This window comes from Gallinula chloropus (assembly GCF_964237585.1).
Source record: "Gallinula chloropus genome assembly, chromosome: 17".
In the NCBI taxonomy this organism is placed as follows: Eukaryota; Metazoa; Chordata; class Aves; order Gruiformes; family Rallidae; genus Gallinula; species Gallinula chloropus.
This window is the reverse complement of record NC_140102.1, coordinates 3015801-3041713: the sequence shown is the minus strand read 5'-3', so window position 1 is coordinate 3041713 and position 25913 is coordinate 3015801. Positions and strand designations below refer to the sequence as shown.

Sequence of the window (25913 nt, the reverse complement as noted above, 5' to 3'; positions counted from 1 at the left end):
CTCACTTCCATCTCTGAACACAGAGAAGACTTGAATTTTAAGAGCTGTCCAGGATCTCTGCTCTCCCAGCTGCTTTTGGGTGGTTTCTGGGGCTCCATTGAGTTATTATCCACCAGCTGATTCTTGTTATCAATACAATAATTTGCCCCACTACCCAAAATTAAAGGCAGAAGGTGAGTGAAAAACAAACGAACGAACAAACCAAACCAAAAAGTCTTGTGTCTCATTATGCATTTTCATGTAATCTCTCCATATAGTTCTTAAGTTCTTTGCACTCCCCCAGGTCCATATCCTGGCAGACCCATTTAATGTCATCCTCACTACTCATCAAGATTGAATTGACAGTTGGACACCCATCATCAGAGGAGATGGTGGTAAAGGTGGTGAATTTAACCCGTTTCCTCTTAGAGGTAGGAGAAGTAGTTGGTTCACTTTTCTGTTCTTTCCCTTCAGTGAATGTGGACTCAGGAGACCTGAAAGATTGTCCATTAATATTTTTGGCGGCGTTCGTGTCGAGGAGATACTTGCTCTCTTCATAGTCCACTCCTCTGTCAATGGCTGTGATACGTTCATCTTGTTGGGATGAGAAATTTATGTGATTCTCCAGAAGTTCTGTCCTGTTGCTCAGCCCAACCCAGTCATGAGAGTGGCTCATGCCTTCTTGCTCTTCAAAGGGAACTTGTTTGTTTCTGTACTTCAGAGCAAAAGTGACACAATTGATAAGGAAGACCAGAATTGCCAGGCAAAAGACTCCCAGAAGAGCATACATTCCTATCTCCAGATCACTGAGTCCCCTGGGGGTTTGGACTAGGTCATTCTCCTCCAAGTCTCCATTGTTTCTGGGTAGATCCACCTGCGCAGGGAAGCTCGTGAAGTCTATTGGGATGTTCTGCAGATGACTGTCATCATCCAGGAGGCTTTCCCTGTCTTCTTTTTTACTTAAAATAGACCTCTGAGTGGTGGTCCCTTTGCCTTGCTCTTGGCCCATTGAAGAACTGTAGTACTGACCATCTAGCCCAGCTCTTTCCTGCAAAGTGGTTTTCTGTCGCCGGTCGCTGGCATGGTTTTCTAGGTGGACACCAGCACCCCTGTGTTTACTGTCACTGATGTTAGGGTTGGCATCACTCTGCCCAAACTTGACTTTAATGGTACCACTTCCAACAGCTAGGATGCTCTTCCTTTTAGATTTCTGGCATGATTCGCTGATCACCATCTCCACCTTCACCAGTGTCCCCTGGCCTTCAGTCTCAGCAGCAATCACAGGCCACTTGAATTTGGGGTCATGGTGAATGGAGACCACCTTCTCATCCAGCGATGTAGCTGACAAGGAGAAGTCTTTAGAGTCATAAATATCCAGGGGCATGACAGATCCATCACTGAACTGGATCCAGCAGCTGATGGCTGCTTCCTATAATATATAAACCAAACACATGCACACTCAGAATAAACATCGAGGGAAATATGTTCTGTCCTGGTCTATTACCTCTTCCTCACAAGATCCATATACCATTTATAAGCAGAAAAGAAATAAAAAGAGGGAGAGCAATAAAATTAATACCTTGCCAAGATGTAAAGAGAAATACTAGTTTGAAACACTCATTGATAATAAGATTTGTTTCCCCAAAGGTGCTTAAAGGAGCTGCATCCCCTGGGCTCTGCAGAAGCTACTTCAGCACCATAATAAATTGCATGTCAGAAAGCATTACTGATGACTGAGATCATTTACTGTTGTATATTTAAAAGGAAAAAACCTCACATTATTTCTAAACTGCTTAAAATACAAAGTCCCCTCTTGTTACACACAACACATGTTAAAAAATTCCTAATAAAGCAAGTAGGTTCAATTGGCTCAATACCTTTTTGAATCTCTGATTAAATAAGTGTGTTGTAGGGAGGAACCAATCTGTTTGCAAAGGGAACAAATAAGTTGCTTCTTTAGGAAACAGCCAGGGTCATTTTCATCCTTGTTAGCAATTAAAAGCGAGGCAATAATGAAGTTTAACCTTGTGTCACAGCAATGCAGTTTGTGTATTTCGGAGTGCCTGGAGGCTCACTGAATGTCAATGGGTCAGGCCTGAGTACTGAGGCTGTACTTCCATTTGAAACCCTTGACTTTTGGCTTGTAACTTGAAATAGTTTAAAATATTCTTAAATTTCAGAAAACTGAAAGTGCTCACTCATTTCTGAAAAGCAGGTTCTCAAGGACCCTGAAATGGCTACCAAAAAAATGTTATCCTACCTGAAATAGTCTTGACATTCACACATGAATCATTTACAAACCAAATTCAGATTGGGATCTAAAGCCTGTTTCTGGTGGCAACTTGCTCCGTTTTGGCTGGGAGATTGGCATCTTATTAGACACTGGAGAAAGCCACACCAGAAAGGCTCCTGGCTCGATGATGGATTTTTTGGTATCTAAAATGATGTGAGGTCTTGTCTGGTAAGAGTTAGGATCATCCAGCTCTGAGGGAGAGCCTGGCAGACAAACACCCAACCAAAAGATTAACTGTTCTTACTGAAAGCATGATTTGAAAAATCCTGTTTCTTTAAATAAGCAGTTTTTCAAACAGATGGTATTTACATTCTAACTCAAGATACATACAGAGAATAAATATTTATCATTATCTTTCAAATTGTTCCTAGCACATAGTGATTCACCTGTTTGGATGAGGGAGAGAATAAGCCTCCAGTCTTCTGGGATTGTATCGTGCATTATCTCTGGCCTGATTCGGAAATCCTTACAGCCATAAAGCTCCCCGTGCTTCAGGAGGAGATTTGCTTCTGTCTCTATTTCAGGACAGAGCCCTAAGACTTTGCTGACACTGTCATAAATCCCAGCTTTGTGTTTATTAATCTTTGGATATTTCTTGAACGCCGCATAGAATTTGTGTCATCAACTCTCATCCTCCCACTGTGTTGCTTAAACCTGCATAATCAGTTAATAATTTTGCTTTGCTTTGCTTAGAGGGATTGTGCTCTGAAAATCACGTACTAAGCAATGGAAGGAATCAGATGCCTTTCAAAGCAGAGTCAGTCCTTGAAGGGTGGGAGCTGCACATCTTCCTCGCTGGTTTAACACTGATCCGACGTGCTGACTGTGCCCCTGCATCCAGAGAGGGTTTCCTTCTAGGCTCCATTTCTGGGAACTGAACTGTCAGTGCTGGGCAGCACACTGGGACAACATGCCATCCACCCCAGCTTTTGGGCTGATTTCAAGGTAGTTTGTTTAACTCCCCATGTCAGCAATGGATTAGCTCACTGGTCTTATTTCTAGCTGCCTGGCATTGATTTCTTAACTCCTGGGCTGCTGTGGGAGCCTGATTTGTAACACCCTGTGAAGACAGCAGCTCTGCATTATTTCTCATCCGGCATCCCAAGGATAAGACCCCATGATGAATTAAAGCATCTCAACAATTGGCCAGATTTCAAACGTCCATGCCATGATCATTTACCTTTAGAGCCCAGAACATGTGTAAGTGTTAAAAGCCCAATGCATCCCTGATGTAAGTCCCAGACTGATGGATCTGGGTTGGAAAAAAAGTTTAAATTTCAAATGCAGAGAGAAACACAAGGACAAATATCAAGCAGGGACTAATGGGGACATGGAAAAGTCCAAAAGCCCTTGATAACTGATGATTCCCTCATACAGGGACTAAGAATAACAGAGAAACAAATTGGTTTATGAACTCACGAATCAGGAAATGACTCAACGATGCTGATTCATATTCTGATAATGAACCAGAATGAAAGGGATGTTCCACAACTTCTAAAATGTGCACAGAAAGTAAGTAAAGGAAGAAGAGTTTGGCACTATGCAAAACACTTTCTCATTTAAAGATGTCCTAAAAGGGTTGGTTTTGCTGTCCTGTGGTGGGAGGCTGAACTTGGCAATCAGGTTGACAATATCTCCTCTGACCTAGTAACCCATGGATGGGACAGACAGAAAAAGGGGTGTGTGTGTATGTGTATGTGTAAGGGAACTACTGTTACTTATGACACATCATTGAGTTGCATGTACTACTTGTGGAATGCAGCCACCACAGATAGAGACTGTTGATGGGCTGTGTAGACACAATGCCATTTTTGTGAGATCTTGGCTTTTTCCTTAGGGCACCTTGTAGCCTTAAGGCAAAAGTGCCCATTAGGAAAAATTTTATTAGCACATTATTAATAAAAATCTGCTTGATTCCATCAGCTTGTAATATCAGGTATAGTGAATCAGAGCAGTGTCCTTCCATAACACAGCACACTGTACCTGCTTTGGTGACTGGAGCAGCTCTTGTGCTACTGCTGTAGCAAAGATGGCCTTATTGCTTCCAGGACTGAGCTGCAGAGAAAGCGACAATCCAGTCACCAGCTGCACTCCCAGGTCAGTTATTGTCACCTTCTCATCCAGAACCGTCACAGTCTTCTCAGCCAGGATAGCATCTGAGAGGGGGGACAATATCTGGAAAGAAAAATTAAAGTTATCAACAGCCATTTAGCAGAGCACCAAGTAAAATAGCTACATGGAGCTACTGCAATACAGGTAAATGATATTTATGTTAATAGGCAGAATTATTCTTAGCAGCCAGACACTATTAAAATATGATTAAAAATGACTAGTCACATTTTAAACCTCTTCTGCAATAATAAGGTGCTTATAGCATCTTATACCAATGTAGTTGTAATCAGTTGTGATGTTCACCTCTGAGACATGCTAACCACACCTGTCTCAGATCTATTAACTGTGCAGGTTTACTGATGATCATGTTTTTCGTAGCACATATAGATACTGCAATCTGTTTGTTTATGTAAAACCCATGAAATAAACGGCATTTAGTTCCACCCTATAGAAAGGCTAATGTACTGCTACAAGAACCACTCATGCTATTGTATACAACATTGACAGAGGAAACTTGTTCTGGTTAAAAAAAATGTGCCTGGAGGTCAGTGCACTGATATGTGATATCCAAAGTGGCTCATTAGCAAGCAAGGTGAATTTGATGATCCATATAGGGTGCAGAGCATTTTCCAAGCACTTTAACAAGGCTTATTCTTTAATATAACTTGCTCTCAACCTTTTTTCCCTTGGATTTTTCTTTCCACAAGTTTTGTTGGAGCACTCTAAGTCCCAGATCTTTGGGAAGTCATTCAGAAAATCTTTACAGGTTTTGCAGCAAGTCAAAAAAATCTCAATTCCAATTTCTCCAGCCCTGACAACCTGTGTTATGGACAGGTGTGGTGGTTGTTTTCTGGTTTGACAGTTTGGGATGATGAGCATGTTTGGAGAGCTAGATTTTTTTTTCCCATTCCAGTGCTTGCCAACATGTTCGCTATTTTGTAGTAGAATTGGATTGATCTCTCCCTTCCCTCTTCCCCTTCCCCTTTCCTTTTTCCCTTCACTCCTCTCATTTCCTTTCCCTCTAGAACTCCATTTTCTAGGCCACTGTTTCTTTGCACAGCAGTGAAAAGCTGCCAGTGATGCTTAGGCTCAGCTGAGTTACTTCAGAGTGGGAACACTGAAGCACAGTCACATATACAGTGGTATCTGTAGGCATTATTCTTGGCCATACTGGCTGACTGCTGAAGCTAAATCTGCACCCCTGGAGAACATTGCTTAGTCGTCACTAATCAGTCTTCTAATGCCATTCTTGAAGTGCCCATTATTATTATTATTGTTGCTTTGTGCATGTTCAGAAATACAGCCTAAGATTCACATTTTGTAACACACTCCTGAGCTTGCAAGATGTGCAGGGGTTTGATCCCTTGGGAATTGTATTTCAGTGGCAGTTCCTCAACCAGCACTAGTTAATTTTTACTTTACCACTTGCTCTGCCAGTGTAGGCTTTGAGAAGACCAAGCTGTTTCACCAGCTACATGACTTGTGGTAGCCCATATACTGGGGCTCCAGGTTCAAAAAATGCCCCAGACAAAAATAATCAGAAACAGCCTCCAAGTATACGGGTTGGACTAAGCTCACTAAACCCACACTCTCTATTACTTTGGGGCACAAGATAAGAAGAGAAAACCATCTCCACTGTGTCTTCCAGCCCTTTCTGCAATTCTGCTTCATCCAAAAATCAATGGCTCCAATTTCTGTTGTTAATGCAAGAAGCTGCTGCACACCTAATCAGTACCTCACTCCCAAGGTGGTGGGTTAATGAAGGGGAAGGAGTAATTACTTTTCCTTACCTGAATTGTTGTCATTCCAAGCTCCTGCCCAATCAAAACCTGTCCATCCTGTAGCTTAGCAATTCTTGGCTCCTCCACCTGCATGAAGTCACTCACCAGGTCGGTGATGTCAATCTGCCAGTCAGAACCCAATAAATAGCTCAGCTGGCCCCCAGGGTCTGAGGCTTCAGCTACAAACTGCGTGAGGACTCGCACCATGGCATGTTGGTACTGAAGGGCGCAACCCCTTCCCTTACGTTCATCCTCCTCTTCATCATCGCTGTCCCTGGCTGGTCTGGTAAGACATAAAGAATCAAAAATTAATTGAAACTGGTGCTAGGAGAGCTTGCAACAGGAGAGCTATTGTCAACACAAGTCTGCAGCCCAGTTGCAGGAATGAGGGACCTCTGCACCCTTCCTCCTCTGCTAAAGCTGCTTCTTTCATCATATTTCTGAAATCAGTCAGGTTCCCCCGCTTTTATTGTGTTTCCCTGGTTCACAACTGAGATCTCCAGACTGCCTATGTCTTCAGAACAGCTGCTAGGATCACCAGCTGGCCTGTTAGCTTCACTACCACATTGTCCTCTCCAAACATCTCTCATTATTTTCCATGCTAAGCCCTTACTTTCAGGACCTTCACACTTCTCTTCCTGGATCTTACTAGAAACATCTTTGTGTTGCCATGGAAATCCCCCCTGTCTGCACTTACACACACTCCCATTCTGTGTAGCATTTGGACTGAAATCTCATCTTCACCAAAATCCCCATCTCTTTGCTGTGATACTAACAGAACCATGGTAATAAATGATGTCTTCGTAGGCAGGTGGGAGTAGACCTGCCTACATCATCCTCTGTGCTGTCATCCAAATGCCACTGACCTGTGGGTACAGACAGTATTTTTAAAGCTCTAGTGGATGAGTGTCCTGACTGTGGGGCACTGATCAGTGCCACTGGACCCTACCAGTATAAGTATGTACCAAGTGTGATTGTTAACAATGAATAAATTAACTGGCATGACCTGTGAACCAGGCTGGAGACTGACCAGCCTTGCCAGAGTGTCTTTGTTGGTGTCTTCTGCTGATCTTGCATAACTTGACCAATTGGCTTTTTTCATCTCAGCCACCAGCAGTATAAAAGGAAATTGATTTCCAATGTGGGATTCTGCAACCTGCAGTTTCCATTTCTCTCATAAGTCCAATGCAGGAGCCTATTGAATAAATGTCTGGTGACCTTCAAATTTACACTGGAATTGCATTAAGGCCAAATGAGCATGTTCAGATCCACTGTCCCTGACAGGTCTTTGGCAAGTGCACAGCCTGGAATGAACATCCTCTAATGAAACCTACCTCTTATTAGAGATGATGGGGACTCTCCACCCCTTGATCTGATTTAGTTCTGTGTCAGAGACCTCTATCTGCAGCGGGAGACGAGGAACCCAGACTGTCATTTCTAAAGGGGCACTCAGATGCTGGTAAGTAAAATTAACTATGACATTCACTTTGCCTTTCATTTCCTTCCCATTGACAAAGACGTAGTCACATCTGTCAGAAACCTGAAAAAAAGGAGAAAGGAAAAAAAACCACTAATGAATCTCTTCACAAATTATAAAGTACACCACCTGCTGGGAAAGCGAGTGGGAGGGAGAGAAAGGATATAGGTTTAAACTAGCTCCAAGTTCAGAGGACAACTAGGAATAACAAGAAAGGTGCCTGGTGTGCCCTTAATAGCCTGATTTGGCATCATTTTAATAGGAAGGCTTTTTTTCTGCTATAAACATTTCCAGTATAATGTAAGATGAAAGAACAGGTTCTTTCTGTCCTTAATTCCCACTCCAACACTAGGAGAGTCCTAGTATAATGGCACTGAGAGAGGATTCTTCTTGTGTGTCCAAAGCTCAGTCAGAGCCTATCCTCCTCCTCTACTTTGTGAGGAGTATCAGATACCTGTGGGGAGAACTGAGTAGAGGACAAATCTCTCTATTCAACCCAAAAATGGCTCTCCATGAGTCCCATTACAGGGCATGGGGTGTTCACATCAACCAAAAATGAATCCCAGGGAAGAACTCACAGCTGATCAGTGGTGTTTACTGGGGCCAAACAACTTCATCTCCCCTGCAAACCCAACAAAGGTCTTACACAATGTTCTGCTCAAGGTAGTCCTGATGTCACTTTATTTATTACCTGCAGCTCTGGACATCAATATTGCTGAGAGTTACTAAATCTCATGCAAGCAATTTAGCAGCTATTGCAAGGATCTAGGTGAGCTGACAGGGCCTGTTCGTTACAGCTAGTTAAAAAATATGAGTAAATGTACACGTCAAATAATTTATTAACTACCACTTTACTGTGCTGATGATCTGAAGGAATGATCTATTAAAACCCTGGCCTCTTTTCACAATCCATTAGCAGCCAGACCTTCTATTCCATTGTGTAGATTTAATATTTGACTCCAGAATGCACAGTCTCATCCTCATCTGAATTTAATGCCATTTTCTACTTTTCTGTTTAAATGCTAAATGAATTTAAGTCGTACTTGAATATCACCAGCTTTTGTAGGATAATTTGCATTCCTAAGATTATTATCTTTAAACAAAACCAACCCCCCCCTTGCAGAGAGATCCATAGCAAATCCATTTCCATCCTTGCTTGTCTGAGCTGAGGTAACGCATCGAAATGGTTGTGCTTCTCACAATGCTTCTCCTGCAAGCAATGTCTGGTTTAAGGACAAAAATCTTACAGTTGCCATTGGTTTCAGGAGGAATGTAAGGAGTTTATTTACAGGCAGAATTACTTTTTTATATATATTCTAGTATGTTTTACACTAGTCCTTAATGTGTCATGTCAAGACCCAATCTCATTGTGCTGCACAGCAAGAGAACCGAGTAGCTGTCAGAGGAGCCTCAAAGCGTGGGAGCTCTAGGACCTCTAGGCTGGCAGCTGAGCACACACAGGTCCTGGTTCCAGCCTGTGTCACTAATGTCACAAACTGGCCCAAGCTGGAAGACTCTGCAGAACTCCTGGAGAAGCTTCATGTGGGCCTGCAGAAACAGGGAAGGCTGGCAGCATAAGCACATTCCCCTTCTGGGAACAGTATGTCTGAGCAGCAGCAAGAGAACAGATGTTACTCTTGCACCCTTGCAGAAGGCACATTAATTTAAGTGTAATATTTTCAGGGTAAGAACCACATCCTACTTCCTACCTGCAACACCTAATAGCCTGTCTAACAGGCGGGGAGTCAGAAGACCTTCAGGCAGTGCCTGGTACACACGTTCCTTCTCCCACCCTGTAGTTCTGTAAGTGGAAATTGTCTATTCCTTGCTAGCATTGTGCTTATTCCTATTGCCTTTTTGTATTTTAAGTGCTGCTCTCAAACCAGACAACTCTGCTATGTGCTAATAAGCTCTGTCTGCCACTTTCTACCTCTCCTCTTTTCCCTGGGACGCCAGCGAGACAAAAACCTGGGCAGTCTCAAAGCACTGGCTTCCACCTGAGAGGCAACAGATCAAAGCTGAAGACAAGGTGGCCCCACAGAAAACATTCTGCCTGGGAGCAGATTGCCCCGAGGTCCTTCCCTCAGGCAGGGAGGGCCACACATACAAGGAGTTTCTTTAGTAGGGCACAGGGCCAGGGAATAGCTTTCAGTGTGTCTTCCTCACCACCTTGCGTCCAGCTAGCAACCCCCCATATTTGTGAATCTTAGTTAATTAACAGATTAGGCAATTAAATGTCCCCATGGGTGATCAACCTAGGACTAAAACCCTTTCCTAGTGATTTAAGGTAGCAGGTAGACTTCTGTAATTGGCTGAACTAGGCCCCTGGAGCCCTGCTCCCCAGACCTCTCGCACCTCCACCTGCTTGTCCTCTGCTCTGCACTTGCAACAGGAGAACATCCTTCTACCCAGGTAAGGTTTCCCCATCTGAGCAGAGGCTTTTAAAGATGGTACAGGTGGGGTTTTGCTGATGTTTTTATTGGTCTGTGTGTGAAGAGCAGTTCAGCAGACAGAGGCCAGAGCGATGTTGAGACTCTCCCAGGCAATAGAGGTAACTGCTGAATTATGCTAGAGAGATGGGAGTCAGAATCTCAGATTTTAAATTCATTAATGCTCAAGCAAGAGCAAGTGAAAGAAAATTTGGCAGGCAAGCAGACCTCAGTTCCAACTTTAGCAGGGGTTATTACAGAAGGGAATGTTAAAATAAGAATCCACCCATAAAAAACCTTACTATGTGAATGATTAAATAAATACCATGACCTTGTGCTTTCAAGATTATGATTTATAAAACAAACTGATGGTCAGGGAAAGAATGATTAGGCTTGGGATACCCACTTTCTCCTGTTTCCCTTTCTGTAAGTGAAGACAGCAACAACTATGAGCTCATTCAGTTCCCAGCCAGCCCTTCACTGTTTGAATGAATAAGCATCACTGTTCTGCTGCAGCTTGCATGCAGTCCTAACAGAGCAACGTCAAAACATGGTGCAAAGTACAGTACATTTTCATAAATCAGGCCAGGACATTCAGAAACAGGTCATCAATAGAAAGGCAGATTAGCTGTGCCCGTGGCACTGCAGACACATCCGAACCATTCATCTTCCAGCACAAGAGGACGACCAGAAAGATGCCGAGAAAGAAGAAAAATTAAGCTTCCCCATTGCTTTGGAGATTGAATTTTCTAAGCTGTTTGTTGAAAATGAGGGAATAGTTTGTGAAATGAGTTTGAAGGGACTCAGCTGAGCCCCAGCAGGACAAATATGCCCATGAGCAAAGACCCACCAAACGCAGCTCGGCAGCTGGCAGCCTCCGGGCAGTCCCCACGGCTGGACAGGCAGCAGGAGCGGCCAGGTTTCCCCTCCCACGGCTCCTCTGTGTTAATGTTGATGGGAGCAGCACAGAAAAGCTTCTCCTGCCACTGCCTTTTCTGAGCCTGCACGTCTCCTTTTCAACCTGTAATGGATTTCAATCCCTCAGTCTGTCAAGCAGCTCCTTTTCTTTAGTGTTAATTCATATAAACAGCCTCTAACTACCAACCCTCCTTCCCCTGCTACAGCCCTTGCTTTGCACGCCTCGCCACACACCGCAGGAATGGCTGTGGTTCAGGCTTATTAAATGCATGAATGGAGTGGCTGCACATACCCTCGGATACACGTGTGAGTCTGGGAAGGGAAGAGAGGGTCTGTACTATATCCACTAACAGCCTTAGCAAGGGAGTAGGGAGGTTGCAAAAGCTTTGTCCCAAAACAGATTTCAGAAAAACTATGAAACACATTCTAAAATGCAATAGGAACTACAAAGGGGCTGGAGCAGGATGGTCCATCTGTGGGGAAAAGCAATTTGTTTTCTTTCCAAAACCTGAGGACTCCCACCTGTATCTCCTTTTCTTTTCCTCCCACCTTTGAGGTTTGGTATCTCAGGGATGGCGACTCCAATATTCACTAAAGGTGACAAGAGCTCAAGAGAGAAAGAGTGTGGGGTTTTTTTTACTGCTCACGTACTGCTGGAGTGCATGTCTCTGTGTTGTGGCCACTGTAATTCAAGGACATTATAATGCCATTAAACCCTTCTGGTGCTGTGCTCCCTCGCTAAAGCCTTTCTGGGCTTTGTGTCACAGGAGCTTTTCACACAACTACACTGAGCTGCCTTCCATTAATTAAGGGAGGCTGTACTTAGTGCTCACAAGATGCTCCAGAAATCCTCTCGATACGGGGGGACTTTTATCTTGTGAGGGAACTGGGGTTTGAATGGCTTTTATGGGCATGAACTCAGTACGTTATAAAAGTGCTTTGGGTTTCATTCGGCTCCTGCAGCTCCACCTCTTTTCCTTACACTGATGAACAGCTAAGACAGCTTCCTCTGAGTCACACACGCACATCTAATCTCTCTGCGCCAGGGCAGCAGAGGTCAGAGGTCCCTTATTGCCAGCACAGCACAGAATTAGGAATTAGATTTCTAGGTGCACCATGTACATACCAAACACGTGGCTTCTGGCAAGCTGGCTGTCGAGTTCAATCATCACTGCCTCAAAATGTGCAGAGTGGAATATTTCACATGTGCTCAGCACTGCATTTAATTCAAACCCCCAGTCCTATTGTCAGGAGTGGGAACAGACTTAAGTCACTGCTGCTTCCTACCACAGAACCCTCACAGAAATTACTCATTCGGTAGCTCTGTATGTTGGGTATCTCAAAACTGTGCTCCAAATTCAGTTTGTAGCCTTGCAACTGTGAAAGGGATGCTGTTGCATCACCATAACACAGGACCATTTCCTTGGCAAACAAATACTGACCAGAAAAGGAGGAGGATATTTCTGATCCAAGGCACTTCTTTTTTATCTTTCCTTCAAAACACTCTGTATTCTGTATGCTCTTCAGGTGTGATCACAAGCCAGGGAAATCAGTTTTTATTACTTTATCTTATTTAATATCACTGTTTGCAAAACAGTGTGGAAGAAAACACTAAGTCCTTTGAAGCCTTGTAGAAGCAGGACTTCAGCCAGCATGGGAGAAACATGGCAAGAAGCAAGAAGGTCCCTAACAAATCAGATATGATCCCTGCCACACCAACCTCCAGCCTCCAGTTCTCTAGTCAAAAGTATTCCCATCCCTTTCCTAATTCTTGCTTCTCCCATTACCCTTCTGCAGAAGCTGTCTATGGTCGAGACAAATTTGTGTGCCTAGGATTGGGCTGAATGGAATCCAAAGATCTAATGGGTGGGATGGAAAGGGGAATGTACATCATAACTCCCAGAAGAGGTACCCAGCATCTCACTGTCAACTCTCAGAAATAGCTGTAACAGTCTTTCCCCACCTCATTATCATTATTAAATTCCCACGGGATAGCGGTAAAACCCTCAGAGGAAACTGCTTTTCTGCTACAGTAATTCTGTTGGAACTCTTACCCAGTCACAGCTAGTAAGTCTTTGAAAATAAGATGTACCCAGAGCAGTTCTGGTTTAGACATTTCAAGGGTGGCCAATTAGGAAAGTATGATATTTCCACAGAAAATCTGTATTTCAGAAACACTCTGGGACACTGTCCCTGATCCATGCTTCTGTAAGTGATCCTTCCTCCATACAGGCACTCTCCGTTTATAATATACACTTCAAACACAGCCCTGCCACCTTGGCAAGCTCACAGGAACTCTTCTGATTTAGCAGAGCACACGTTTTCCTTGGTCTACCAGCATAAATGGTGATATTTAGTAACGTAAGTTATGTTAATGAGTCCTGCCTAAATCACTGCTGTCAGAAGAAGAATGGGGGCGTCTCTTATAACCATTAAAAATGAATGAGGAGGGAAATAAATAAGCAAAAGCAGCTCATTTGAGCTATAAAAGAGTCCAGAACACAAGCTGTGTACCAAGGTACAAAAGGATGAGGCCGTTATTAGCTCTATAAGTCACTTATAAATGACTCCGGGGAGGCGGAGTCACCTTTAATCACCCGCGCTTAACCCGTGGTGCTGGAGTGGGATTCGTTACTGTGATAACTGAATCCAGCCTGGAATTATGCAAGGCAGAGAGAAATGACTCTAATGAAGCAACGACACAGGGGGTGGATCAGCCCTAAGCCCACTATATGTCTCAAGAAGGGACCTGCTCTAGTCTAGGATGCTGTGAGGGCCCTGAGGGTAAGAAATCACCATCCTCGGATGAGAAGGCAGCAGCAGATCTGTTAACCACCCTGGATGCTGCTGGAATTAGGAACAACAAGTGAACAGCTGCTCTGGAGGAATAATTAAAGCACCTCCTGTGTTGTGGAGAAGAGAGATGAGGGTTTTTTTCCCCAGAAAGGAACAGTAGCAGTAAATGGGTATCACATCAAGTTTAGGGATGCTCTTCCTGTTCCTGAGTTTCCCAGTGACTTGCACATTCAGCAGGGTTAAAGTCCCGAGCTGGGCTACTCCACAGCTGCTGAAAAGAAGAAAGACTTGGCTTGAACCATAGTGATTGGATTCCAGTCTGATTTGAAATCTACTGTCACCTTGAGAGCTCTCCCCATCTGGGGGACTCTACACTGCATAAGGTCTTCTTAATATTATATATTTCAAATTTTGGCTGTGAGTACTGAAACATCTGCCAAAATCTGAAAATACCCTTTCAAAGTTGGTGAACACCGAGCTGCCTTCACAAGGCTTCGTGCCTCATCATTCCTTTATAACTGGGTCTCTGTGCTTTGCAGAGAGTCTGTGCCTGTTTTAGCAGAGGTGCCAAGTGCCACATCTGAACTACCAATGCAGAAAAACCAGAGGTTCAGGCCTTCAAAGCACTCACACCTTTCTGCAGTGGTTTTTCTGTTGTAGCACAACACCAAAACTTGCTTTGATCCACAACTTTATCTGACTGTTTACCCAAACATCTTCCTTAGTTTCCAAGGGTCTTAGGAGCTTGTTTCCTGCCAGGCATCTCCATGATGCCATGATGGACACACACCTAGCACTGCTCCGGAGGATGCAGAGCACTAAGAAGATATTAACAGAGACCTGTAAGAGTGAAAAATGGTTTTTACTGCACTAATCCACCTGAAGCACATCACAGAATGCATTAAGAGAACTGTGATACCAATTAATATCTAAGAAATGGTGTGGTTTGTTCTATAGCTTTGCAGCAAGCATCAATAAATTACCCTCAGCAAAATCTACCAGAGTGAAATACGCCATGGCACATTTTAAAAAGACTTACAATTCTGGGCAAGCATCCAATTCTAGCTGCAAGTTTAATACTTCCTTTGTGAACGTTATGGATCCGACACGATGTTTGCAGCCTGTTGGTGGAGCTAACTGAAAATTCCCCTCATTAAAAGTCTCTCCTCGGGAATCACCTTTTGGGGTTAAGTCAAGGTTTGGTGTGTAAGGTTTCAGTGGGTTTTTCCCCTTTCATTGTTGCTTTTGCACCCATTTCTGCTACTAAGAGTGGTTAAATTCCTCTCTGGGCAGTGAATGCACAGAATCTATACATTTTGCAAGGATGGACTAAGAGGAGAGCCCGTGACAAGCAGAACAAAGCCCCTCTGCACACCCATAATTCAGTACCTGCCAAAGGGCTACCTGTGCTCTGCAAAGAGCTTCTTCCTCATCCCACTGAGCCACTGTGCTCAGGACAGGCAGGACCCACCTGGGGATGATGTGTCTGGGTGCTGAGAGGTCTCTTTCCCACTTGAAAGCTGCCTGGAGGATGGATGCTGCATTCCAGGAGGGCTTTCAAGACACCTACATTTGGTTTCATTTTTGGGTCATGAAATTCATCTTCATTTCAATTTCAAATGATTAACACTATGTAAAAATACTGTAACATCAAGGAAAAAGTTATTTTAAAATGAAAAAAAATCAAAACATTTCATTTTCAAAATGTCAAAACAAGATGTTTCCTTGACACAACAGGAACCTGCTAGCATCCTTTTCTTCCTTTTTCTGCCAGAGATGAAATTCCAGGACAATTAGCATAATTTCGTGACACTGTTTTACAGACCCATAAATTCTGACAGAATATTTTATGCCAAATCTTCCCCAGTAAACCATGATCAGCTGGGGCCACAAATCAAAACAAAGGCATCAGAATAAACCTCTGCTTAATTAAAATCCAGTCCACACGAAACGTGGAGTATGTTTAGCACCATGAATAGGGCCATTCTCGTTTGCAGAAAGGAAAGGAAAGGCATGGAACAACATTTCCCAAAGTCTGGGATTAGTTCCTGACACAGTAATGCACTTACTAAACGACTGTGTGTAATTTACTGAGAGCCATACTCTCAAGGATATGGAAGTGTTAACTCCCACTGAACTCAGGGGGAGATTGGTGGTTAAATCTCTTTAAGAATCTGGGCTTTAATCTCCCTTTGATGTAGCTGTAAAATGAGGATACTATCCCCTTGTTTTAGAGGGATTTTGTAAAGCTTAATCTCCAAGAAACAAGGAAGAGCTCAGGTGCTAGGGTTACACAAGTACATCTTTCTGGTGCTTCAAATCTCTCTGCAGTTAGAGGACAGCCCTTCACTCTTTCACAGCTCCACCAAGGGCACGATACAGTTGTGTGAGACATGGTGTAGGGTGAAACTGTGTCCCTGGCACGCAGGCAATGGGAAATCAAATGGCTTCATTCACTCCTGCTGTTCTCCACTCCTCTGCTGCTAGGGCCATCCCTCATTTGCTGTTGGCGAGGCAGCAATTCCTGCTTTCCAGCTGGAAAAGGAAGGTGGCGACTTCCTGCCCACCTGCTGCTCTTGATATTCAGCGAGCAGGGATCCTGCCAGCACAGGATAAGCAAAAGAATGAGCCGGCTTTGGTGGCTGCTCCTCTAAATCAGCGGGACGTGGGCACGTCAGCGCTGCCACGCAGGAGAGCTTGAGACAGGCAAGTACTGTGTGACAGAGCTGCTGGACTCGACCCACCACCCTGTGCTTTAGATTTGAGAAGCCACAATCGTTTGTAATGAATGTGACAACACTTTCTTGCCTGTGTTAATTAAGTTACATCTTCCCGTTTCTCTCTTGGTGCAAACCACACACACAGAGCCCGTATCGCTCACTGCAGTCAGCCAAAGTGGGACAGGAATGATAAACACAACCCCAAGCTTTTCATTGACAAACTGTGAATGACGTTTCTCCCCTCCTTCTAGAGGAGTAATGACAATAGAACAACTTTGCTTCACACCCATGAAGAGAGGAGACAAGCTGCCTCCTTCTCTCTGAGTAATAAATACCAACTTCCAAGTGAAGCAGAGTCAATGGAGAACGTGACAAATTGGATGGGCTAAAGGCTGAAACAGAACTGTAAAGGGCATGGTAAAGGGGAATCAACTTTTTAGAAGGGTAAACAATGGCAGGACAAGGGGGAATCGATTAAAGCTAAAAGAAGGAAGGTTTAAATTAGATATTAGGGGGAAGTTTTTTACAGAGAGAGTGGTGAGGGGCTGGAACAGGCTGCCCAGAGAGGGGGTGGGTGCCCCATCCATGGGGGTGTTCAAGGCCAGGTTGGATGGGGCCCTGGGCAACCTTGTGTAGCTCGAGGCCTGGAGGTTGGTGGCCCTGCCTGTGGCAGGGGGTTGGAGCTCTGTTATCCTTGGGGTCCCTTCCAACCCAGACCAGTCTGGGATTCTATGGTCAGTCTTCTAGATACATCAGATCCGGACAGCGAAGCGCTGCTGGGGAGAGAAAGGTGATCAGGGTATGAACTGCCTGAACCAGCCTGAGCTCAGGGCTGCTCATAGCCTGTGTGAGACCCTCCCTTTGAGGGGAGCTAAGAGGAAAATGGGCAGAACTGCATGCAGTGCTGACTTGGGCACATATACAGGAAGGCAAAGTATTTCAGATAACTCCTGTTATCCCTGGGTAGCTGCCATCCCCAGATGACAAAAGGGCAGTGCTGATGCAGAGCAGTGTGTCAGTCCCAGCACGCTGGGGCTGGAACACTCCTGGCAGCCCATTACCACACTGATTTCAGACCCTGACCACGAAACTAAATAACAACCAGCATCAACCTCCAGCCAGTAACTTTGATTTTGTCTATAGTTTTCATGATAGCAAAGCTAGGTGGGCAAAGCATATCCAGGATACTTTACAGTCCCCTTGTCCACAGGAAACTAAAATCCCTGCCAGCTCCCTCCTGTTCCTCAGGAGATCCAGGATGCAGTTCAGCTGAAGGCATCACATTTTTTTCCACTGTATTTCTTTCATTCACAAATGACCAAAAATATTTCTATTGGCTACCATAATACTTATTGATTTTACACTGCTTTGTGTTATATTAAGCAACAAATCTATATTTGGGGGAATTTACCAGGTATGTGCTTTATGAGGATATGCCCTCATATACTGACCACTGAAATTATGCCTGTTATTCTCAGCTGCCTGCTAGAACAAACATGTAACTGGAAAATCAATGCTGAAAGAAATGTTTTACTCAAATACTGATTTTTCCCTCCAAAAGCAAAAGGGACCCTTTTGCTTTTTCAAAATTACCCTTACAAGAAAAGATTTCCCTGCATTTCTTACCTGTGCCACCAAGGGAGAGTGCAGCCTCCCCCAAAAGTCCCTTCTTACTACAGCAAGCTGTGGGCTTGTCATCCCACCCCAAACCAAGGCTCACCCTTGTCTCATAAGCTGGAGATGTGCTGGCAGCACAGCTGGACCATAACACTGACTGTTTACTAAGCTTTCCTAATTGTGGAAGCTTCTCTTTCATACATGCTCAAGTCCTTGGTTAGTCCCAAGCAAACACCTTTCTGAACTCCCCTTCGTGTTTGGGGTGAGTGCACAAGGATCTACCACTGAAGAACTCACAGTTTGCTTTGCAAGATGCTTTGCAACAGGTTACTCCCCTGTGAGGCCCTGTTTCTGCAAGGTGGAGATCGTTCCCCTTTGATAATCACCAAATCCAAACACTTCTTCCTCCTAAAGATGTTTCATTAACGTATTTTAGCAACACTTTATAGTCACAGGGGAGATGAGACCCCCGATAACCAGCTGGTGATGTTCCCTTCATAAAGCTCTTGTAACATCTTAACCAAGGCAGGAAAACAGACTTTTATTTACTGTTTGAGACAAAGAGCTGGATCACAGAAACAGCAAATCACACGCCTAAGGCTGCACAGAACGTTTGTGACGCAGCCAAGAAATGAATCCCAACATCCCAGGGCTCTCCTGCTACAGTGCCCTGTTATTCAAATCAGGGGCAGACCCTGGTCTCAGAGCCAGGAGTTCCCCTGACCCCACTGCCTGTGGGAGCACCACGCTCTTGCTGCTGGCACACACACCGCTGCCCCCATTGTGGCTTCACTAACCGGGGTACCTGTTTTCTTTTTGAGTGATGCCCAGGCAGCTGTGGGGATTGGACTGCCTGAATCTCTGCAATATTTGCCTGGTATAGTCTTTCCACTGGCTATGTTGAGTGTTCTTTCTTGGTTCAGCCATTTTATACATTACAATTATGTTAACAAACCTGCCTTTCCAAAGAACTCCTATTTTCTTTCCCTTATTACCCAGACACACACTTCCAGTCATTCCTCCTCTACCCTTACCAGGTCATTTTTGCTACCTTGTCCAAGTGCAAAGGAGACCTCTGCTTCACTAGCAAATTCAAACGCCTCTCAGATATATGCTGCTTTTGAGGCTGTAGGTGGGATGGAAGCGAAGGATGCAGGATGTGCCGAGTGGCGCGCGTTGCGGCTCCTCCGCACGCCCTGCTGCACAGACAGCACCAGATCCCACGGCTAGGCAAGCTACATCATTTAGCTCCCCGATTTCAGACTGAGCTCCTAACTCAGGAGGTCCCTAGCTCAATTCTCAACGTGTCAGCCAAGATGACAGTTGTTACAAACAGATCTTTTAAACAGCCCCTGAAGAGCAATCCCTGCCTCTCCAGGTGACTGGTTTCTGCCCTGAAATGGGAGCGCTAAAGGCCACTGAAAGTCACTGTCCACCTACAAGATATTCACACCACACAGCCTGAGGTCTGTATCTGTTACTTGGAACAGAGAACACAGTCTGATTCAACCCTGCCTCCAATTCAATTTGCTTTTTCTCTGTTAGCCTATTTTAGAGAGTGTTCATCATTGTATGGAAAATTACTAAAAACCTCAAATGTAAAGAAGATCCAAAAAAAGCTTCTGCATCAACTGAGGCAAGATAAAATAAAAGTAAATAAATGTCATTTTCATCCATATTGTGGCTTTAAGCAGGGCTGCTATGAAACTTGCTCGTGGTTTGGTCCAGTAAAGAGCAAGAAATAGAGAAGCCATGTTAAAATCCATTTTCTGTAGGGCTATAAGAGAACTGTAAATCCTTATAGACCATTTTGGACTTCTAAACTGGTTAGAAAAAGGCACTGGGCTGATACGTTCTCTGCCTCCTTGGAATCACTCATCTTTCATCTCTGTCACTGCATTGCAGACTGGAAGCATCACTATTTTTTTGACAAGATTCTCATTTTTCCAGCTTCCAAGAAATCTCTAGACAGGGAATGTCAGTTCTAATTATGCAGCTCGTGCTGCAGCGACAGGTGGTTACCGGAGACTCAAAAAATGACACTTTGACTTTTGCAAATGGATTATAAAGTTTGGCCTGTGTCCTTGACAAAAACAGCCCTAAAGGAGGGAAGACAGGAGAGTGGTGAAGGCAGGCACATGGAACTGGGAAGACCTGGTTATGTTGGCTCCTGTACCAAGCCTTCCCAAACACACGTGTGCACGGTGCACCTGGGCTGTCTATGCACACACCAGTCCTAAATCTGGGAGATCTAGAGCGATTTACATCAGGTTTAACCAGCTGAGCACTAAAAGCAATGGAGTTATGTCAGCGTGGTGCTATGCCCAGAGAAATTAGCTCTGTAACCCCTGCCCTTGTGTGCACAATTGGGTAGACTCACTAGCTTGGGCATCTCTGTGCCAGAGGCTATGGCATGCTACAGATATCACAGACATGCCACATCTCTAGCTGTCCAGCAACATACTGGATTGGCTGTGCATGGATCCAGTCTTCAGTAGAGCCATTTTCTGTCTGTTAAGTGGAGACAATAGCAGTTTCTACTTCATTAAATCAATCTTAATGTTTGGAGCATTAAGGATGCAATATTTCTGCCCAGGGATTTAATTGAAACCTCAGAGTTTTCTTTGACTCTGGTATGCTTTGATCCTACCCTAAAGGGCCAGCATTTCTGCCCTCAAATAAGAAAAGTCCAGCTCTTTCTAATTTCATTTCAAAGAGTAATGGGTTATACATTTAATTTAATTAGGGACACCACTGAGAACTGATCCGACCTAAGCCAAGCGTGAGCCCAGACAGCCACAGACTTAAATGAGGTGAGAGCCACACAGGAGAAGTGAATAAAAAGACCCTGCAGTAAGAAGAGAATGCCAAGATAAAAGGAGGGGAGTTTGAAATCTTCAGTGCTCTCAGACTTCAGTATCCTACAAGCACAGATCTGCAGGCAACGCCTTGAGTTACACCGTGTCTCAGCTGGTACTTAATAGAACAATGAGCAAATGCTGCTGAAATTGCTTGTGCAACTTAGACACCGTCCTGAGCAAGGGCACTGCACTTCAGTTACTCCAGCACAGGGAAGAGGAGATGTTTAGCAATCACAGGCTTTAGAAGTTAGAGGGACAAAGAGATTTCCATCTTGGTAACAGGATGATTTCAAAGTGTCTTAAAGATTCAGTCTTTTTTCTGATACTGAGTTTGCACAGGCAAAGTCTAGTTCTATTTCTCTGGCAAGTATTCAGATATCCAACATTATCACTTAGAAGAAGAAGGAAAAATCTACATACAATATACATACACATGAGTGCCAGGCTCTGGAAACTGCCTAACACCTCACAGTGACAGGAGAAAAATAGTGCCACAGCAAAGCATGACAAATTTCTCAGATCTATGCTGTTTTTAAACCCAAAATTACTTTCAGAGGAGCAGATATAAGCAGGATTGTGCTCCAAAAGCAGAGCAGCAGCCATAATACAGACATGCCAGAGGAAAGGTGGCATCAGCCAACATGTACAGGCTGAAATGCCAGAGAATGTTTTCCAAACAAAATTCCCTGTAAAAGTGACTACAAAGTTTGTATTGGCACAGGAGAGAACATCCTTCTTCACTGGGGCAGTGGCTAGGATGCTGAGCAATGAGGCGACCTCTCACCTGATCCACTGACACAAACCACCTTTTTCTCCAAACCTGGTTTTGGAGAGCTGAAGACAAATGAATTTTGATGCTGGATTGCAAAATGGCACATGGCTGTGAGTTCAGCACCCTCACAGGGGTAATCTGTGTCACACAGGAGCCAGACTCTGACCACGCTTCCATGAGCTGCAGCAGGCTGGCAGTGCCTCACACACTTGTTTTAAACCAACTTCCCTGCAGGTTGCCTGTTATCAGCCACCCTCTGGGCAGGGCTGCCTGTCCCCATCCCAAAGAGAGGGCACATGTTCTCTCTGTGCTTGTTGAAGGAAGATGTCAACCTCCCAGTGCTCAGGAGTTTCCTTTTAATGGGATCTCCTGGAGAGAGTTCAGCAGAGGGCTATGAAGATGATTAAAGGACTGGAGAATCTCCCTTACAAGGAATGGCTGAAAGAACTGGGGCTGTTCAGCCTTGAGAAAAGAAGACTGAGAGGGGATCTGATCAATGTTTATAAATATCTCAATTGTGGACACAGAGGGACATGGCCAGCCTCTTCTCAATGGTCTGTGGGGACAGGACACGGGGCGATGGTCTCAAGCTGGAGCACAGGGAGTTCCACACCAACACAGAATCATAGAATCAGAGGGTTTGGAAGGGACCTCGAGAGATCATCGGGTCCAACCCCCTGCCAGAGCAGCTCCCCAGATCATATTGCCCAGGGCTCCCTCACCCTCACTGGATAAAAGTTCTTCCCCATGTTGGTGTGGAACTTCCTGTGCTCCAGCTCGCAGCCATTGCCCCTTGTCCTGTCCCCACAGACACATGGAAGAATTTTTTCACGGTGAGGGAGCCCTGGGACAGGCTGCCCAGGGGGTGTGGAGTCTCCTTCTCTGGAAAGATTCCAGCCCCATCTGGATGCCAACCTGTGTGACCTGTCCTAGGGAGCTGCTTTGGCAGGGGGTTGGACCCGATGAGCTCTCGAGGTCCCTTCCAACCCCTACGATTCTGTGACTGTGAGTCAAGGCCTGTGTACCTGTGTGTGTACACGTGTGCTCACGCACACACACATGTGGGGCCAAAGCTGGGAACAGAACAGGAGTGATTCTGGTATTCCCACTGAGTAGCAGTGCTGTTTCATTCACTCTCAATGGAAGATACAACCATCATTGTAACATGCTGCCCACCACCTGCAAACACCACTGTTGGTAACACCTTTCAGCTAACATCTCCAAACAAGGCCCTTGCAGTGGGGCTGAGCCAAACCCAGGCTCCTCCAGCATCTCCCTGGGGACAGAAATAATCCAAATCCACTTGCTCCCCAACGTGAACAAAGGTCATTATTTTGACAAATTAGTTAAATCTCTCTCAGTCAGCAACGATGACCCTGAATTATTCAGCATGCATCTGTCTTTTCCCCTTACAAAAACGGCCTGTAAAGCAATAAGTATATTTCACTCGAACCACTTCTTAGGGATGTAAGACAGTTTGGGTTCACTCCAATGCCCCTTGAAGTCAATGGGAGTCTTTCATTTAATTTTCATTTAATTAATTTCATTAAATTTGCAGATGATGCCAAGCTGGGAGGGGTTGTAAGTACTTTGGAGAACAGGATTAGCATTCAAAATGATCTCGATAGTGTAGAAAATTGTCTGAAATAAATAGATGCAATTCAAGCAAGGTAAGAGCAAAGTATAAATTTGGGTAAAACCAATTAAGTACTGGATGGGGAAAGATTAGCTTGGTGACAGCAGTGAAGAAAAGGATCTGAACTAGAGAGGATCAGAAACTCTCCAGCTCCAGGGATCACTGAAGACTGGAAGATGGCAGAATTACCATCTGCAGTAATTTTGAAGGTCTGTTTAGACAAACAACTGTCAAGAATGTTTTCTCTACATGGATATATTGTTCCTTTCAGCTCATTTTGAAGATTTCAGTGATTTTTAAGCCATATATTCAGATATGTAAGGTAGAACTTCTATTTGCAGTCCTTGAACATTCTCTACAAGAAATGTGGGGTTCCTGGGTAAAAAGGGAAGCAAGCATTTCATCTTTGTTCCTCAGATTCAATATTGATCACAAAAGCAAAAGCATGTCCTGTTGTACTGGAAAATATACTTTGCACACTAACAGAGAGAACAATGAAACCCATGTGAGAGTTGCTACTTAAAGCTCTTCTGAACTTCCAGGCAGGAGACAAAAGCAGACAGCAGAGTTTCTGAGGACCTGGAGTGAACTGAAGCCTTTGTAGCAACATAACTCATGTTGCTAGAATGCAATTATATAAGTTTTCAGTGCCCAAAGTAAATGTTATTTCAGGCTTCTTTCCTTATAAGATGTGATAAAATGCTAAATATATTCTTCTCACCTGTATTTAGAGCATTAATGGTGATAACTTCCATCACTTTGCGAAGTATTCTGGTGTGCAAGACAAGCCATTGTCTGAAAATTGATTGCATTTCATTAAATAAAAAAGCCAAGGAAAAAAACATTAAAAAGATGGAAGCAAAGACATCCTGTTTTCCTTACACACATACACAAAGGCCTGATTAAGGACCAGTTAAATTACTATGGATCAATACTTTTTCATTTCCGTGTCTCTTTCCTTGTGTAGTCTAATAAAATAGTAACAGCAATGGTGATAATGAACATTTTATATTTGAACTAGACCTATTATCTAATAGTGTCACAGCATTTTGAAAATTAAAAAAAAACCCTCCCAACAGCAGTCTGTAAAGGACAACCTAGTGAAGTCTCACTGTTCATGACATGGAAGTGTGCACATGGCTCCATGTGTGTGTATTTCCACGTAAATATGTATTCATATACCATAGATTTTATATCCTCATTGTGCAAATGAAGGCATGGAATGTTTATTTAACTTCCCTGTGGTCACAAAGTGCTGGGGAATGCTATTTGCAAATGGTGTTTTGGGGTAGAAATGAAGCCTCATTACTCTATGGTTTGAGAATAATCAACCAAGTCATGAGAAGAGCTACATAATGTAAATAGGAAAGCCAGAGCAGGAAATATTTCATCTCACAAACATATTAAAGAAACATACCCATGGAATGGATAGAAATCCAGGTGAGGGCAGAGATGACGCAGTTTGTACGTCATCTCTGCCGTTTGACCTCAAAGCAATGTTTGGTTTCTGCTCATTTCTTTTATTCATGAACGTCTGATTTGTTGCTGTTCAGATTGTCACAGAGAGAGAACTGCAGTTCCTGGTCATTGAGACTTGGTGCTGGTGGGAGATGTAGGTGCTGTCACCCCACAAATGTACTAAAGGAGACTGTAATAAACATGGTAAGAGCAAATGCCCATATTGTGGCTGTGGCTGTTACGATGCAGAATACAACAGGCCAGATGTACAGGATTTGGGCTGTGATGTGCTTGAGGCTAATAGTCAGCAAAGAAAAGACAGTTCTTAATACAAGCTCAGGGGCAGTGCAAGATTAGAAAAACATCGTCTTTCCTCACCACAACCAAAGAGAAAGCCAGATTGTGCTCCAGCTCTCAACCTGTCAGCCCTACTGCAACTAATGGGGTTACATGGCAGTGCAGTCAAGGTGCCATTTGGCCTTCAAGTGAAAAGCAGCTGATCTTGCTGCTAACCCGAGCCTACAGCTCCTCTGAGCTTTGTTTCACTTTCAAAGAACTGACAAGAGGAACACATTCAATAAAACATTTCAGGAGCTGGTTTCAGTGAAGATGGAGGATTGAAGGTGGAGGATAATTTAAAGCTTTTTGTAAGATTTTTAGCTGCTTGTTCCCCATTGACTCTGATGGCAGTCATGCTGCGTAGATCTTCCAAATGCTTTCACACTCTTCCCATCCTGACAAGCACTTACACCATCTAGCTATTTACTATTAAATCAAGGTAAGTCCTGAACTTTGATACCTGAACTATCTTCAAACAACCAAGAAGAAAGAACTGCCAGATTATGGGAAGGAAACTCCACCTGAAAGTAGGCTGTCTTCTTGTATTGGCATGTCTTGTGTTTAGGATTGATGATGTTAATAACAAAGTTGCATAACTGATCAAGAAGCCTGGGTTGAGCTGTATTTCACATGAAGACATCAGGAATGAGGAGGCATGGGTCTGTGAGCTCAGTAGCTGGATTTCCTCCAGAGAACTCCTATTTCAGGCCTGTGATGAGCTCTGG

At 44.1% G+C, this 25913-nt stretch overlaps 1 protein-coding gene across 1 annotated transcript in view; it reads right to left on the bottom strand.

The window, feature by feature from the left end:
* Positions 1-226: 226 nt before the first annotated feature.
* TMEM132D (transmembrane protein 132D) overlaps positions 227-25913 on the bottom strand; it is a gene marked incomplete at both ends in the record, with an annotated part of 253454 nt that continues 227767 nt past the window's right edge. The window contains 4 exons of the mRNA XM_084272110.1: positions 227-1408; positions 4256-4447; positions 6175-6448; positions 7500-7705. Coding sequence (XP_084128236.1) covers positions 227-1408; positions 4256-4447; positions 6175-6448; positions 7500-7705 — 1854 coding nt within the window. The remainder of the gene's footprint in view (positions 1409-4255; positions 4448-6174; positions 6449-7499; positions 7706-25913) is intronic.